Below are 18737 nucleotides of genomic sequence, written 5' to 3'. Positions count from 1 at the left end.
GGGCAATTATATTCTTAAGAACAACCGAACTGCTGGTTTCAATAACCACAATTTGGAATCTCAGCATCAAGCCTGAGCGCTGAGCACAAAACAGAATTCAATGCCTGCTACAATTATGAAGAAGAAAAATGATAGGTTTGACATGGTTTCTTAACAATAATAACAATAATTGTCCCCTACATAATCTGATTTATACCCATCTAATCTTATCATTTATCAAGTCTTCATGCTCACTTTATAAACAGATTCAAGCCACAAGTCACTTGGAAAATCTAGGAATGAAAAATGTGTCTTCAGAACGAGCTCTCATCTCGGCAAGTATAATCAATAGGTCGTGAGGAAGGGAAAAAAAACTATCTCAGAAGTTTTATTACTCCACAAGTGATTTTATAAACGGAAAGGAAACAGGATATAACAGAAGGTACAATCCCTACTTTGTCATTTAGTAGTTCCAACTTTTCTGAAGGTTTTTGACCATTATATCTATATACTTACCCTCTTCCCCAAAACACACACACACACACACACACGCACACACACACAGATTGGGAGGAGGGAACCAAAACTGTGCAGTCAAAACCATGCAAAACAAAGCTACCCAATATAAGCACTGCCAAACTTATAAAACCGAGTTTGGCAATCATTTCCTGCATCTCTACTTCACTAACACCCCCCCAACCCCACCCAGTGCACTAAGGTGCTTCAGAGTAGTCCAAGACAGGAACACCCTACAGAAAAGTCAGCATTGGTTGAAGTCACAGTCATAAATTACCAAAAGGGCATAGATTATGATTAGTTGAGTGATTTACTCAAAAGAGAGTATATTACCATAAATACCAAAAGTTGGTTTTTCCGTACCTTCCAATTCACTAACAAAATTGAGGCCCAGCTTCCTGAACTAGCTATAAAGTAAATCTTTATCCTTACCCATCCTTCCTAATAGCCTCAAAGAAATAGACTGCCCTCTACCCACTCACAGCTAACTCTTTCATGGGTGCTCATGACATCATCCCTCTTATTTCCTTCACGACTTTAATTCTTCCCTCTCTATTCATGCATCATTCTTAGCTTTTCCCACTCTTTCTTTCCCTTCAGGACAGAAATGATGTTCAAGTCTTTTCCTTCAGGACCACTTCTCCCTTCTTTCTACTGAGGCTTAGCTTATAACGAATAAAGCGCACAAACCATAAGGGTACATTCAGTGTTTATACCCAGGTAACTAAAACTCAGGAAACCACAAAAAACATGATCAACAGCAGATGGCTCAAGCCCCCGCCCATCAATATGCCCCCGAAAGTTAACAACTATTATGACAGATCGCCAAAAATTAGTTTTGCCTGTTAACTGACCTTCATATAAATACAGTCATACAGTAGGTCTCTTTTATTCTTTATTCTTTCACTCAACATAATCCACTCCCACTTTTTAAAAACAAGCATTCTTCAGAGTCACTTCCTCGGCCCCCTCTTCACTCCACCCACTCTATCAAGCAGTTTCATTCAATCCAAACACTTCACCGACTGCCTAACACAGATGCTCCCTGAGCTCTCTCCAGAAATACCTGAATGTCCTTCACGCACCTTAACTTTAACACATCCAAAATCTAAATCGCCATCCTCCCCCACCCCCAGGCCCCCCAAAGCCCAATTCCTGCTCCTATATTCTGCCTGTTGGGTGATGGCATTACAGTCAATCAAACCAGGAACCTCCAAGTCATCCTGACACACAAACCCTGTCAGTCTTATGCACACTGTATCCCTGACATGGGATATAGTGACACACTTTCTGACCTGGAAGACATACTCAGATTAGTTCCATAACGAATAATAAATCCTGAACTACTCTTTCTCCCCCAACATATAATCATTCAGTAAGACCCAAGAATTCTACATTCTAAGCAATAGCGATTTCCATTCTGCCGTTCTTCATCTGTGCTGACCTAATCCAGATCTTTCTCATGGAGCTCCCAGGTAGCCCCTCGGTCCCCATACCTGGAATGCCCTATCCCATCCACTCCTATTCCTAGTCTACTCTTTCCAACATTCAAAATCATCTTCTACCCACCCCAACTGCAGAGACCTAATTAGTTTCCTATTTGGTACCACAATCACATTGTACAAACCTCAAAAGTGACACACTCTGTATTGTCATTACTTCTTTCTCCCTACTAGGCTGAACTCCTTGAGGCAATTCTTTCTTTGGATCTTCAGCTCCTAATAGAGTACTTTCAAATGTTAATTAAAGATGGCACTAAGGCAGTAACCAAGTCTCCAGCAGCTTCTCTCCCATCCACCCTCCAGCTAGCTGCCAGTTAACACCCTAGAATACAGATCTAACCATGTCACCCCCACACACTTAAAATGCTCAGTAGCTCCCACTGCTTACCAAGTCAAGTCCTTAGCATGTGAGGCCTTTCATCATCTGGCTCCAACCTCCTTTTCTGTTTCACCTCTAACCACTCAACCTCGTCACCTAACACTTCACCAATGGAGCTACCCACCATTCCTTACCTACCTGGTGCCCTTTCATTCATGCTTTTCCTGACACACCCTTATCATGCAGCTCTAGCCCCTCATTCTCAAAGGGAATCCTTCCCATGGAGCTTTTCAAAGGCATTCCACTTCCAGGGAGAGTTGCTTTATCGGGTTTCTGTGTTCCCTCGGCCCTCTGTAAATGCCTTCATTAAGGTATTTCAAGTTTTATTATAATTGTTAATGTAATTTACACACACACATACCCCAAATAGGAAAGCCTTGACATTCAAAAGGCACTCATCCGGAGAGCTTCATAAATTTAATATAAACATTCTTTTTAGACCTCTTCACTTTTGTCCATAGCCATAGCCAGCACTAGCATTTATTTTCAATGTGAAAAAAAAAAATGAGTCATAAGGAAACCAAGTAAATAAATAATGTTTATATCACCTTCCTGAGAGTTACTGCACATACTGTAGGCAGCAGAAAGCAACAGAGCTCCACTGAGCTCTGGAAGCTGGATGGTGAGCCAGGTTCATTTACCAGCTAAATGGATGGCTTTTGTCAGTTTAACATGTCCTACACCATTTCACGTTTATCCTCTGCAAAATCTGTCCTCAACTGATAAATATTTGAAATACTAAGAACAGGAGACACATCTTCATTCACTCTCATATCACCAACTTCTAACTGTAGCACTTGGTCCTTCAACTTTACTGAACTAGTGATATGAACTACTTTCATGAACTGACCCACAATTCTCTCATCACTCAAACTGCGCACATGTCATCTCTGAGCTTCTTTCACCAAAATGGCCAACTAACTACTAAGTCCTAGGATAACATCTTCACAGGTCTCCTTTTCTCCCTCCACTGCTCTAATTCAGGCCCTCAGTACCTCATTAAGCCACATAAGCGCTGAATGATTTCTTTCCTCCAATTCTAATCTCTCCCACTCCCAATTCATCCAGCACTAGCCCTTCTTAAAGTACACTGTGCAGCTCAATCAACCTGAGGGTCTTCCAAGTCTGAGGTGGGCCCTGAGATTCCGTGTTTCTAACATGCTCCTGGGAGCTGCTGACAATGCTAGTCCATAGATCACATCTCAAGGAGCAAAGCTCCACTCAACATTATCCTGGAATAATGCTTACCTAGTAAGCAGTCAAGAGGCAAAGGCCACATGACCATCAATCAGGAAAGCACAGATCTCTGCGCTAGGTGAGAAACTGGACTAGATGCCCCTGGTCCCTTCCAATGCTCAGATTCTATGCCCTCCCCCTCACACATCCATCCATTTTATACCTGCGGAGCCTGGCAAAGCTACAATTAATCTAGCAGGTATTTCTTCAATTATCACATTCACCAGATTCTGACTTAGTAACCATCCACAGACAACTCTGGTTGAGCGGACTCTAGTACCACAAATGTTTCTAAAAGATAAAAGAAGACACTGTGTAAAGGGATAAGTATAGTTGTGCTTATGATGGTACCTTAAAGATAAATGAACAACACTGCCTTCCTTGATCCATCAGTATTATTTGGAGGTTGAAGCTACTGGGGTTAATCTGCCAGCTTCTTAGAACCAAGAAGGCTATCAACCATTTTTGTTTTATTGCTTGGTTGTGGGGAGGGGGTGGAGGTGGGAGATCTGATACACATCTCCAGAAGCAGGAAGCAATGACAGCTCCCAATTCTCTATTAGCAGCTGCAAGCCAATTCAGGATATAAAACAAGCATTCTGACTGTATTAACTACAAAACAAGCTCCGGCTCTGGTTTCAGAAATGGACTTTTATGTGGTATCTTCAGAATGACATTATCCTCTTAAGTAGTTCCAACATATCTGTTTACAGAACTATTGTCATCATGTATTTATTGAGACAATACCATTCAGATTGTGGTTAGAAACACCAAGTCACTCTTACAACTTGGTTACAGAGCAAGGGATTTGGAGTGTCTGCTTTATAATCACAAGGACCAGTAACTACTCTCCTTACGATTGCAATGATGCTAACATTTCTGTTACTATCCCCCATAAAATCAGCTTGTCGACTGTTGATATAACTCTAACGAGTTAACTGAAAGTCTCTGTAAAAATTTGTCACAGAGGGCAAAAAGGTGCTAATAACAGTGGAAAATACACACTGGCAGGTGATTAACCTCAATGTTGATGAGTATGAAGGAGAAGTATTTTCATCTCAATTAGAAACATGATTTATTTTAACCAGATAGGATCTGAATAACCTTTTTTTACCATGGTATTTGTCATAATTTAAAAACAAACAAAAAGTAAAATGAAGATCTTTTTTCCAGTGTTGCCATTCACATTACTACATGAGACAATATTTCACAGAGACATTTGCCTCCTATTTAAAAAAAAAAAACAAAAAACAAAATTTGTAACAGGCCATTAGTAAAGATTTAACTTGCCATATGTGTAGTACAAGCTTTCCAGCCATGGATTAAAGAGCTAATACGTTGCTTTTGTTTAAATGAACACTCAAGAACTGTGTCTCCTCCTGGTCCAATAAGAAGTCTTCTTCATCAATGAAGATTGAAACACTAGATGAGCACAATTAAAAATAAAATTCCCAGATTATGACCAACTCATCATTGCTCAAATTTTACAATACTGCAGTCTACATACGTCACTAAACTAAAAGAAAGTAACTGATTCCAGTAGATAAACACATTTCCCATAAATCTCATAAATCTCAGGAATGCAAACCCTCATAGGCCTTAAAAAAAAAAAAAATAACAGAATGTCTTTCGAATGCATAGCAGGGCCCCCGGCACCAGGCTTCAGGGAAACATGGAGCATGCACACATTTGCATTTTCTTTTCAAAAAAGCAAAATTAGGGGCGCCTGAGTGGCTCAGATGGTTAAGCATCTGCCTTCAGCTCAGGTCATGATCTTGGGGTCCTGGGATCCAGCCCCGAGTCAAGCTCCCTGCTCAGTGGGGAGTCGGCTTCTCCCTCTCCCTCTGCCCTCCACTCGTGCTCTCTCTCTCTCTCAAATGAATAAAGAAAAATCTTAAAAAAAAAAAAAGAAAAATTAATATTTGCTTAATCCAGAATTTAGACCCTCACAAAATGTGATACCAAATGGAGCCCAAATGATTCACTCAAGTGGATAAAAAGCCCTAGACGCCTAGATAGAAAGGTACTTCATAAATCTTAAAGGATAAAGCAGGAATTCCTATTCCTAAACTCAGTCTGACTGGATTTGAACTAGTTAATTTATGGTTGCTCCTCAAACAATTCAGGACCCCAGCATTGAGGCAACAGTCTACTCTTTCTGGTCCCTCAAGCCTTGACTCCAGGGCCTCCTGGGGATTCACACCATGGCTACTACAGTCTTCTGTGAACCCTGCCTCTACTGGAACACTTTTCACCTTTGTATAAAAATGCTGGCTTGCCTGTTTTTTCCACAAACATGCCCTCAAAACTGTAAGTATGTCACGGGATCCTAGAAAATTCAAATTAGTCATCTTTGAATGAAAAGCACCTTTGACATAATAGATACAATAATTGATGGATGGATAGATGAAAGTGTAGAGTCTGCCACTGTCACTGAGCAACTGTATATCCTGTTTTCCCTAATGAGCCCTAATTAACTCTAATTAACATTTGTGGCAATTTACTGTTGCTAAGAATAATAAAATCACACTACATTTGTGTAACATCTCACAATTTACAAAGCACTTCCATGTATATCATCAAATCTGAACCTCCCAAAGTTCCTTGAGACAGATTTATCTTATCACTTCTCTTTCTCTCTCTCTCTCATGAAGCTTAAGGAGGTTCAGGGGCTCACTACAGATCTCACATCAAGCAAAGAAGTCCACAGTCAAATCTGACTGCCCAGGTCTCCATCAACGCTCTTTCCACCCTAAGCCCAGGGCTCGGTTTTTAACAACCGGTGCTGCTATGCCAGGAACTTCCACATATTTCATTTGATCTTCTCAACAACCTCGTAGGACACGAAGGCATGAACTCTTTCAACGGAGAGGGAGGGGAGCCTGGACGGCTCAGATGGCTGAGCATCTGACTCTTCTTTTCAGCTGGGGTCATGATTTCTAGCCCAGAGTCAGGCTCCACGATGGACAGGGAGTCTGCTTGGGATTCTCTCTCCCCATCTACCCCTCCCTCTTTCTCTCTCTCAAATAAGTAAATAAATCTTGGGGCGCCTGGCTGGCTCAGTCAATTAAGTGTCTGCCTTCGGCTCAGGCCATGATCCCGGGGTCCTGGGACTGAGCACTGTATGGGGCTCCCTGCTCAGTGGGAGTCTGCTTCTCCCTCTGCCCCTCCCCACTCACACCCCCACTCAAGTTCACTTGCTTTCTTTCTCCAATAAATAAATAAAATCTTAGAAGAAGATAAAATAATAAATCTTTAAAAAAAAAAACAAACAGAGAAGGAAGAAAGTAGAGCTCTAGGGATAGTGGCAGATCCAGAACTCTAGTCCAGGACTTAACTACTTCAAAATCTATGTTTCCCAAATACTGATATGCCCAAACTGGCCCCAGAAGGTTATTAGGGATAAGTTCTTTACATTCAGCAAAAGAAGGTGGATACTAACTAGTTGACTCTGGTGTCAGACACCTGGACCTGAATTCTGTCTGTGCCTTACTCACTGTACAAATGCAGGTGAGTTACTATACTGCTCTGTAACTCAGTGCCCTCTATCTGTAATACTGGGGTAATAATATGGTCTACTTCACAGGGTTGTTATGAGGAATAAATTAGCTAATATATATAAAGCACAAAAACGCTGCCTAACATGTAGTAAGGATGATATGTTTGCAAAATAACAAAATATTACTCAATTTCTTGAACATTATATACAGGGAGTTTTTGCATTTGGTTCTTCAAATTAAAAAAAAAAATGCCACCTAGTTCGTCGTTGTGGAAGAGAAGAACTGTGACTTGTGAACACCTAAATAAGTTTGGCAATGCATCTTTATTTCATTTAGTATTTTAGGGCAATGGGTCTAGAGATTTTCCCTGTATGTGTTAATGGATTCAAGCCTAGAATCTATTCCAGCTAAGATAATTTGGAACTTAGGTAAATACAGCTAAAAGCCTACAGAAGAGAATCCCAGTTTTCTACCAAAGAGGGTCTAATAAGGCCACAAAGTGCAACAATAGTACAATCTTTGTCTTGTGGTCACATAACTAAGAATTGGTCACTAGACCATGAAAGCCAGCTTACCAAAAGTGGCAGATGTTCTAACTTGACTTTTCTAGGTCATTGACATCTGTGACTCTACACCTCCCACACCCCCACTAAAACTACTTCCTCTTCTCCGGGAGTTCATTTACCTATAGCACTAAAGCACCGTGAGTACCATTAGAACACTGGTCCCATTTCACAATTTCCAGCTATCTCAGAGTTATTTTGCATTATATTCTTGTCATCTCAATTCATGGCTACACACAGAAACCCCTTCTCAGGTCAACTAAGAAAACCTCAAAGCACCACTGGCAGAGTTGTTACTGATTTTGATAGGCATGTTAGTCTTCATTTTCCTATATTCAAAAGATAAATCATGTGTGCTTCACAGGGACCTTCAGGATAGTTCCTAGAAATTCTTTAGGAGAAAAAAGGAATCTCTTCATCATAAATAAGCAGCTGAATGATGCCTAATGCAACAGGTGTGTATATAGATGTATACAAACCAGCATTTTATGCTCCAGCTAACCCCACTCCCACCCTAGATGCTTTGGGAAGTATCCATAGGAAAAGAGAATCCTGATACCTCCGTATTCCAGAAGTACGTGAGTTGCCATCCTGAAAGTAATGGTCACAGACTGCTATTGAGAAATCAGGGAGCAAAAAAGAAATGCAGTGGAAACCAGATAAAGAGCCTTCCCTTTCACCCTATTTTCCTGAACAAATTCAAAATAGCTACTAAACCTATACTGTTCTAGATCACAGATTTTAATCTCTATCAATTAAAAAAGAAAAAGAGAAACTGAGGAAAAGTGGTATTTTATATCAGGGAAGAAATAACTCAATTATCCAATAAAAAGTATTAACACAATTTGTTCTTTCCTACCTCCTACCCTTCTTAAACAATAGATTAAAAAGTTCAGCATAGAAAATAAAACTATCAGATACCACAGGAAAATACAGGAAATTTCATTTTTTTAAACCTGGGATAGGGAATCTTTTTAAAGCATGACACAGAACCCTGAATATTTAAAGGAAAAGACGGACATAAATGTGTAATGGATAAAAAAAATATCAGTGACTTACAAAATAAAGCTAGTTTCTCTAAATATACCTCTATAAACCAGTAGGAAAAAGGCAAATATCAAACAAAAAATGAGAAAGGGATATAAATAGGCCATTTACAATAAGTTACCAATTAAAATGGGGGAAAAAAATGCTCCACGTAATTAAGAACTGCAATTTTTTTTTAAATCACGATTTTTTTCTCCCAAGACTACTTACCCCACCCCACTCCTCCCCCTCCCATCCATAAATAGGACTACCACTCCCGTTAACATCCTGCCTCAACACTCAATGGAGAACGCATGTGTGGGGTGTGTATAAAAGAACAAGTTCAATTATAGTAGTGTTTACTTCTTCCCATAAGGACAGATCCTTATTACATACAACTGAATGTCAGCTGCCCCCAGCCATACCACCTCTCCAAGAGACCATCAAGAGAAATTTCTCCTCTGTTTCAGCATCTGGAGTACATATTCTGCATGTCAGATGCAATGTATTTTTACCCTTTGTACTTCTGCACTTTAAAAAGTTCTCTTCCTCGTATTAAAAATGAACAGTCGTCTTTGAGGAATTAATTGACTCAGTAGATTAAATGCCCTATAAGGAAAGCTAAAACTTTTGCTTAAGGTAAATGACTAAATTAAAATAGAGCCTAATATAGAAGGGAATCTCTCTCACACCCCCAAAAATATTCACAAACTGCCTTTTTGCTAACAGGGGCAGAAATCTCTTTTTCCCTCTTTCTCCCTCCCTCTACCTCTCTTTTAGGGAGAGAGAGGAGATACTCAAAACAGTAGCAGATTTCATGATAAAGACTTACAAAGCCAACAAACAACAAAAGCCTAAAGATTACCGAAGCCAGTTGTTTTTTATTTTTTTATATCACACAAAAGCAGAACTGTGCATGTGTGCATGAATAAGCTATGCGCATCTCGTCATGAGAAGACATATTTTTAAAAATTGAAATGAAGAATACTGAATCTTTTTAATGAACATGTTTGAATGAGAATATTTTTTCAAAATCTATTCTTAAATTTTTCTCCCAAATATTTTTTAAAAGTCAATGATTTCTTTTTACAACATTTCCAGTCTAACAATTTCAAGTTCAAAGTACTAGATGAATCACCATTGGTTTTCTGATTTTCTAGTACTGCAACTCCTCTCAGCCAACTGTCTGTCAACGTTAAAGTTCTATCACGAAATCCCCCAAAGGGTAACGTCACTCATGAAATCTAATTTCCCTCTATGCAAGTAAGATATCCAACCGTTCCATCAGAAGCCCCTCCTCATATCTGCTGCAGTGACATGCAACCTCCCAAAAGCGCTGAGTAGAATGAAATGAAACTGGAAACACCTTGAGGTCACAGAGAAACCACCAAATGTGTGACGTACACTCCATTTTTTTTTAACTTCCATTTTTAATACGAAATAGAAGGAGGCTCCAAAGATATGCTTATAAATTCACAGTGTGGTGAAAAAAAGAACAATGGACAAATAATCCAAATCATGGGTGCTATTCCTAATTCTGAGACTGACTTGTCTTAGACCAGATACTTAACCTCTATAGGCTTACTTTTGTCATCTATAAAAATACAGATGTTAGGATCTCTGTGGGATCCTAAGTTTTATCATTCAATCAAATTAACAATGCAAAAATTTCATTTTCTTTAAGCGCTTTTTCTCCTGAGACTCTAGGCACAAAGAGATAAGCACACAGCCCATCAAGAATTAAAACTAAAGAACTAGTAAGTTTTGCACATTTGAATACCTCAAATACAGAGTTACCATTACAGTAAACTTGACACACTAAATTATGAAAGGATCTTGCTTTATACGTTAACTTAAGAAAAAACCCTAACTTTAAAAAGGATGTATTTATTTAAATCCATCTCTAGCACACTGAGGTCTACGTTGGGAAGGAGGGCTGGCAGGGAAAGAGTGAATCAAACACTACCTATACTGTCATTAGTCTGAATCTATACCAAAAAGGCAATCTACTCTGGTTGTCAACCTCAGGCTATCTTGCATATATGAAGTCCAAGTCCATCCCTTTCTCCCCGAGAAAATGCAGGGGATTTGACTCTTTTACACCCGCAGATGGGTCTTACAGAACTTAAAGCAACTACAACTTTTAGTCTTTCTAACGGGAAGGAAAGGTTCTCTATTAGAGCCCCAGAATGTTAAGAGTTGAAAGCAATCTTAGACTTACTCCACTCCAAGCTCATCACTTTACTGACCAGGAAAGCAACGCCCAGGATAGGTTAAAATGAATGCCCAAAGTCATGCCAAGTTTCCCAGCTTTCAGACTAATTTCCTTAAACTACACACCATTTTTTCTCAAAGTGTGAGATAAAACCATGTAATTTTTTCCCCAAAGGTATTTTTGAAAAACAAAACAAAACAAACAAACAAACATACAAAACACCAACCAAGGTTACTCTCACCTGACCCCAGGACACATCAGCCAAACTCAAAAACCATAAGGTAGCACCCACTCAGAGCTAAGACACAGCCAGACAAGCTCGCCAAATATATGGATGGGAACAAAGACAAAATTCCTTAGGAATAAATTTCTCATAAATGACAAGGTAAAAAAACAAACTGGTCCTATGCATAAAATTTCACTCTTTGGACAATGTGTCAGGACTGAACTGATCGTAAAATCCAGATAATTATTGAATAGGCAAGGAAAACAAGTAGAGATCATACATTCAGTGTATTTAAAAACATGCCTCATAGTTGAAAAGAAAGCCCAAATATTCTAACATATAAGGCAGCTATATGACAAGATTCACTTTCTAACTCTTTTCACTAGATGTAGGAGTCAGGAGAAACAGCAACAAATACAAAACTCTTCCAGCTTGAAAAGAATGCAGAAAAAAAAAGCCGAAAAGAAAAATCGACCAATTCAAATCCTCTCAAACCTCAAATTTCTAATTAGATTGTTCACTCCTTAATAAAATGGTCTAAAACAAAATTATTTCAAATTTTGTTCAGTCTTCAACTAAATGCTTTCACATAACTGGAGATGAGACTAATCTAATTTTAGCAAGCTTCATTTGGGAAAGTATACGCCAAAAATTCTGATTTTTTTTTGTTAAAATATTGACATTTACAAACTTATAAAATGTGTACAACCTATAAATCGACTTTTCCACTCCTTTTCTAATGGAACTTCTAGGTTCCAAATTCAGAAGCTCCTGGACTTGTACCTGAACAAGACATGTTATTATATAAATTTTACAATGTACTAAAGCAACCTCAAATGCAAAAATACAACAGGGAAACAATTATTTCAGCAAGAACTTCGTGTTCTGGGAAGGTTATGCTTTGTTTCATTAAACATACTAAAAGATATACCAGGCATATATTATATACAAAATATGTACCAAAACCATTCCACCTCTAAATCAAAGTGTAATGACACTTCAGTGATGCAGGAACTGTCACTATGCTTGATTCTAAAGTACACTGTGCAACCTGGAAGAGTTGCTATTTCACATTTAACCGAATATCCTAACATCTTTTAATCAAGCTATCATTAAAGTCTATTCTTTCCAGATCCCTGAGTTTTAAATTTATCAAAATTTCCCAAAGCCTAGAGTTGAAGTTTCATACAAACCAAAACCCAACCAGTCACACAGACTTAAATTATAAATACCTAATATGTCTAAAGAATCCACACGGTCAATTTTTTTGTTTTAATTATACTATCTTTAGAAAACCAAAGGTAAGTATAAATAAGGGCTTGCCCTAGAAGCACAGGGACATGAGGCCAGATTCAAAACCCCTCATTACCAGTGGTATACCAGATGCTTGGGATTAAAGAGGTGGAGTGGGTTTTAGAAGGTGGGAATTTTTTTTTTTTTTTTTTGAGGCTTAATTTCCCCAGACATTTTGGTAACTTTTTTCTCTTTTTCCAAAATGTCAGGCATCTTTTTTAAAGGAAAGCTTTTCTACTGAGTGGTTCAGGATCTTCCAACTTTCACAGTACAATTAAACCCTTCTCCTGTCCAGATAGACTGAACTGTGTTCAACCCTGGCACATAACAAAATCATTAAATCTAAGATGCCTCATTTGACAGATGTCTCATTAAATTCGTCTCAAAGTTGAGGTAAGAGATGCCTTTGAAAAGAAGGGGGGAAAAACACCTGTTAACTCTAAGAAAACTTAGAGAACTGCTCTCTCAAAATCCACACAGAGCTTCACTCACGTGCAACAGAAGATATTAATAGTATGTGGCACATCTAAAAGCCCCTGCCATGGGAGAAATGCCTCTGTGTGTATGTGTGTTTAACACATCCCTGGAGACCCAAACAGGATGGAAGGCTGAAGAATCAGGGCATACACCACCAGCTGCTGAACAAAATTCCACAAATTCAATTCAACAAATGTTTAAACTAAAATGCCAAGTATTACACTAGGCTTGGATCATAAAGAATGTCAATGAATGTTGTTACCAATAAATCAAATTCAGGGCTTTAAAAAGAAAGAGAATAAGAAACAACAAAAACACTTGACACTTTAAAAATAATGATGACCTTTGGATAACCAATCATTTAAGGTGGTGGATTTAACAATCGTATGGCAACATAAAGATACAACTTTGAACCCAGAAACTTTACAACCTAACTTACACATTTCCTCTCTCTGCAATTATTTCACTGAGCACAAAAGGCACACATTTTAGAAACAACTATGAAATTCAGGGAGAATAGCTTACTCTCTAGCTCTCTATATTGTATGAATTACAAAAGTAATTGTAACAATAGCATAGTAACACCAATAAAGCACTATCACTAAAGTACCAACAATTCTATTTAAAAATAAAAGATTAAAGCAAACCTTTTCTGATGTATATTTTCAACACTTTACAAGTAAGGCTATGTTATAAAGGAACTGAATCGCCACACCTCCATCCTGAAAAGTTATCCACTTTTCAGATGAAGTGTTATTTCTCTATACCCAGTGAAGATTTACAGTTTAACAAATGAGGCATGGTCAAATAAAAAGAAGAGTCATTAAGTAAACTTCATTTCCTAACAACATAAATGTAAGTATGACTATTGCAACCAGAATATTTACAACACTTTAGCACTCTTTCTGTATTGCCTGTTTATTTGCCAGGCTTGGTACTTCAGGTTTTAAAGGCAGCAAGATTTAAAAAAAAAAAAAAAAAAAAAAATAGGGCCATCAACATTTCACAAGGAATACCACTTTGGACTGGAAGATAATATCACCTCATTACCCACAAAAATAGTGTATTTTCTGAATGCTTCTAACCAAGTGAAAAAAATCAAGTGTAAATGAAATTCAGCATCGATTCATGGAAAGTGATATGAATTGCAAAACAGAACATCCCAGCTTTCTATTCTCATCTCTGCCAAGGACTGAAAAACCACAAGCAAGAGGCAAACCTCTCTGTGCACATTTCTCCATGTGAAAAGAGGATTGACACTGACTCCTCCCTAATAATGTTTTTGAAAGGACAAATGAGATAATTTATGTGAAAGCCCTTTAAAATTTCTGAAGATAATAAAACCCAACATATTAATAGATGTTCTCAAAGCACAGTTATGAAGGAAAAAACAGCATGCACTTTACATTAAAAACAGCAAATATAAAATGTAAATATAAAACAACAAAAATAAAGTTAAACCCTTTGTTCTTAAAATTGAAAGGACTGTTCAAGCACACACTGGTGTCACATGTTCATACCACGTTACTCAATACTGCTGTAATTATAGTAATAAGAGCCTGCTGGTCAATATTACAGCTTAATGCTGAACCACCCCTTCTCGGTTTCCATGTAGGAAACCATGTAAGGTTTGATCATTCCCAAAAGAGAAAAAAAGAAATATGAGAGGGGTTAGGAGATTGTTCTCCTGAGCAATCCCAAGAAGTCACATAAAAATATCTTGTTCAAGATTCACTAGGCACAGTGGGTGTGCTCTCCATTCTGTCAACATCCTTTCCCACTATTACAATTTGAACTGAATTAGCTAGACCACTAAATCTAAAAGGTGGTACAAGAGTCAAAAAATACATAGTTTAATACTGCCCTTGGTCAATGACTCAGACTCCCCAGGGAGTCCAAAACACAAAGTTCATTAATCTTTTGAAGTCTATAACTTACGTCAAGCAACATAAATTTTTAAATTTAACCTAAAATAACTCTCTTCCAATTAGAATTTAAGACGGTTCATTTTAAAAGGAAATTAAATATTAATGTACTTAAAATACTTAAGACCAGTAATTTCACATAAAACCACTTAAATTTTGTCATATTTTAAATTAGCTAAAAGAATGGTTGAAAGATACAATAACAATTGTCAAACTAAATTTTCGTTAACAACTCTAATTAGATAGCACCTTTCACCAACACCGTATAGTTCATTAAAGACTTTCATTTTACTTTACCCAAATAAGTATTTAAATATTCAAAGTCTGCAAATGCCTTTCAAAGAGTTTTAATAATAACTTCAGTCGAGTTATAAATACTGAAATTCCATTAAACGTGACCTTCAAAAGAATGGAAGTTCTCTGCTGGACAAGAACTTCTAAAAACAAAAACAAAACAACTGACTAGATAACTAGATAGCAGATAATGAGCTCAATTTAAATACAGTATTTAAACAGCTTCAAAGGCAACTTCCTAATCTGTCCTTAACTCCAACTATACATATAAACAAAAAGATGTGCAGCAAGAAATTTAAGTTATACATAAAATTATAAACACAAATGTGGCACACAACAGCCTCTTAAAGGGTGTCCTCTAAAATAAACCTTAATTCTCTTTTTCCTAAGGAAAAGAGTTACTATCAAATGTAACACTCCCATTGGATTCCCCTGCAGGGGGAATTTCTAGGAATCTCCTCCAGCCAGGTACAAACCCTCACTGAGTGTGAAGTCCTGACAGTGTTCCCATAACAAGTAAGACCACCTTAGGACAAGCCCTTTTGTCCATCAATAACTAAACTTTCTTGCAAAAGTTCAAGTGGACTCACTATATGCTGAATTTTGTTCTATGGCAAATGAATATCAACAGACATTTTGTATACTACCTTGGGTTATAACAGGCTCCACTGTGTAACAAACAAACAACTAGCCATCTCTATAACAATCAAGCATCTTCCTTCTAGGACACCTGTACAATGGCTTCACATTCAAGAATAGGTTGGATACCGTGTGTGACATCCTCATTTTATTAGATGTTTTTACAAGTGTATACACAGACGCATGTATGTATTTATGCTATGCATACAGAGACGAAGTAAGTTCGGACAAGGACAATTATGGCTTTTCATAAAAAACAAAACAAAGAGAGTAAAATGACCACACCAGAAATCTAAGATTCAACCAGAAAGAAAATCTGTCACTTTTATAGTGATAAGTTAAAACGACAAAAACACTGTACATCACTCACTTAGAATATTTTAGACACACTTGAAGAGGCAATCAAGGGAATCAAAGACTTAAATTTCATGACTAGGACACCCAAAACCTTTCCCACGGACATTTATTGTAATCAACATAAGGAAAACAAGAGATGCAGAGATCTTTCTATATAAAATATGTTCAGTACTGTTTACATATCCTTTGCTTTATACATATTTCATTCTATTTAATTGGTTTGGTTGAAAGAGCATTTATCATTCTCACGTTAATATTCTCATTCCAAGGGTGATTACCATTTAATTAATGGTAATAAAATACTGTTATTTTACAAAAGACATGAGTTCCAGGAGAAAAGAATATAGTTGTTTCTCCTACTATAAACACACACACCCACCCCCGATTTTCTAGGTCATAAACTTTTAAAGCCAGTCATCCCGTTGAGATATTATCTTCAGATACTGCAAATGCTATTGTATTATGACATGCTTTTCTTTATAAGGCAAAAATCCATCAGAAATCCTCTTGAATTATAGAAAAACTTCAATGAAACTTAAAGGAACATCTCACCAGGAATGCTACTGGTCTTGCATATTTCAATGTGGGAGTAAAGACTTCTTCATTCAAACTGACTAAGCTGCCACTAAGACACAAGTTGAATCGAAACATTAAATTAGAAAGAATGGCAACAGATTAATAAAGTTATAAGTATGATTATTTTTCCACCAGCACCTACAAACTAGAATAAAGCTGAGGAAGATTTAACTCTCCTGATTTAATTGTTATGCTAACTTTATTTTAAATAAAATGTCTTATCATTAAGAACATAATTGTTTAAACCAGAGGAGGAAAAAGATGCAAATGATATAAGACTCCGATATAACAACAAGGATCTACAGCTCCCTCATTTAGTACCCACCGAGTCTTTAATCAAGAGAAACATCAGTCACTCCTGGTCAAGAATTAGATCTAATATATCAATCATATCTCAAAAAACTGAAAAAATAGAAAAATTAAAGAAGTTTTCATCTAGAACCGAAAAAAAGAACGAGGAGGATTTTAGATCCCATCTCAAGAGATGGTAACCACTTCAAGTCTTATTGTGACCCCTATTGCAAGTCACACTGCAATGGTCAGACTGGGTTATAGAGGCTGGAAGTAAAGAATGAGAAAAAGAAATAGGCAACATCACTTTGGGTACAAGAATCAAACTTGCAGATGAAACTGAAATAAAGCAAAAAAGCTCTGGGGAAAGTATCACTAAGAAGGGTCCTATTAGCGAAGACTCAGTGGGCAAATGCGCATGAGAGTGAGCCGAACGAGAGCCCCAGGTGACAAGAAAGGAGCTCCTGGGGGTCACGCAGGAATGGCCCACTGTGGACTAATGCACAAGGAGTGACCCGGAGCATGTCTGTTGGTCATCTCCCTCTGTCGGTATGATGTGCAGGAGATCGTTTACCTGAAATCCCAAACTGACTCAAACCCAGCATGCCCTCGAGGCGGGGCCTGAAGGAAGTCCCCTCGTTGTTAAAAGTACTACTGCCTCTTTCAGAAGTTTCTGCTACCTGTATTTCCCACAGCGCCTCCCCACCTCTGAGCCCTCAAAACTGACAGCAACTCCCGGATTTTAAAATTTCTCCACTTAGTATTACACAGTTGGTGGGTGAAAGCTGTAAAGAAGTAACAAAGACTCCCGAGGACCTGCAGGTACTCTTGGTCTGGACAGACCGCCGACTGCACCCATTCCTCGGCATCTGGAAATGTTTACACCCCACACATCAAAACACAGGTGAATTCCTTACCTGCATAGAAGCGAATGAGGCAGCCAATCTCCGAGTCCATGCCTTCCTCCTGCACCCTCCACAACTCCCCAAATCCCAGTTGGAAGAGGTAGTCATTTTGGATCTGCAATGGCTTCTCGTCTGCCTCCAGGCGCCGGGTGGTCTCTCCGTGGAGCTGCACGTACAGGGTGGGCGGCGGAGGCGCTTTCTCCGAGGCCGCCCCGTTCCCACCCGGGGTCGGCTGGGGGCGGCCAAGGGCCGCGGCTGCAGCCTCCTTTTCCTCCCGAGGCCGGTCGCGGGTGGCCCCTCCCCGGCCGTCGACGCCCTTCGGGTCCTTCGGCTGCAGCGGAGGCGGGGAAGCCGTCGGGGAAGGCGGTCGGGCGCCCGCCCCAGGCCGGGACTGCGCGGAGCGGCAGGGCAGGCGGGGCTGGCTCGGAACCCCCGTCAGGGCCGGGGCCGGGTCAGCCTCGAGCTCCTCGGACGACGAAGAGGAGCCGCTGCCGCTGCTGTAGGGGTCCAGCCGGTCGGACACACTCTCGGCGCTGGGGCTCAGGCTGAAGCTCTCTGTGTCAGAGGCGGGGGCGGCGACTGTGCCGTCCAGGGGCTGCGCGGCGCCCGGAACACCCGGGCTGGAGTCTGACGGCGCGGGGCTGGCGCGGGAGGCTCGGCGCGCCCACCCGCCCGGCAGCTGCAGGTCCGCGGGAGGCGCACGCGGCTGGCCCCCGACGGCAGCCAGCCCGCTCCTCCCGGGAGGCGGCCCCAAGTCCCGGGGTTCCGCAGGCGCGAGCCGGGGGCCGACGTCGGGGGACGGCTCCGTGCCGGCCGCGGGTCCCGCGCCCTTGCCTAT

The 18737-nt window shown here is 39.5% G+C and overlaps 1 protein-coding gene across 1 annotated transcript in view; it reads right to left on the bottom strand.

The window, feature by feature from the left end:
• PHLPP1 (PH domain and leucine rich repeat protein phosphatase 1) overlaps positions 1 to 18737 on the bottom strand; it is a 266105-nt gene that overhangs the window by 188701 nt on the left and 58667 nt on the right. Inside the window, 1 exon segment of the mRNA XM_034642214.1 lies at positions 17912 to 18733. Coding sequence (XP_034498105.1) covers positions 17912 to 18733 — 822 coding nt within the window.

This window comes from Ailuropoda melanoleuca, chromosome 14, assembly GCF_002007445.2.
Source record: "Ailuropoda melanoleuca isolate Jingjing chromosome 14, ASM200744v2, whole genome shotgun sequence".
Classification (NCBI taxonomy): Eukaryota; Metazoa; Chordata; class Mammalia; order Carnivora; family Ursidae; genus Ailuropoda; species Ailuropoda melanoleuca.
Note: the sequence above shows the minus strand (reverse complement) of the source record. Positions and strands in the feature narration are given on the sequence as shown.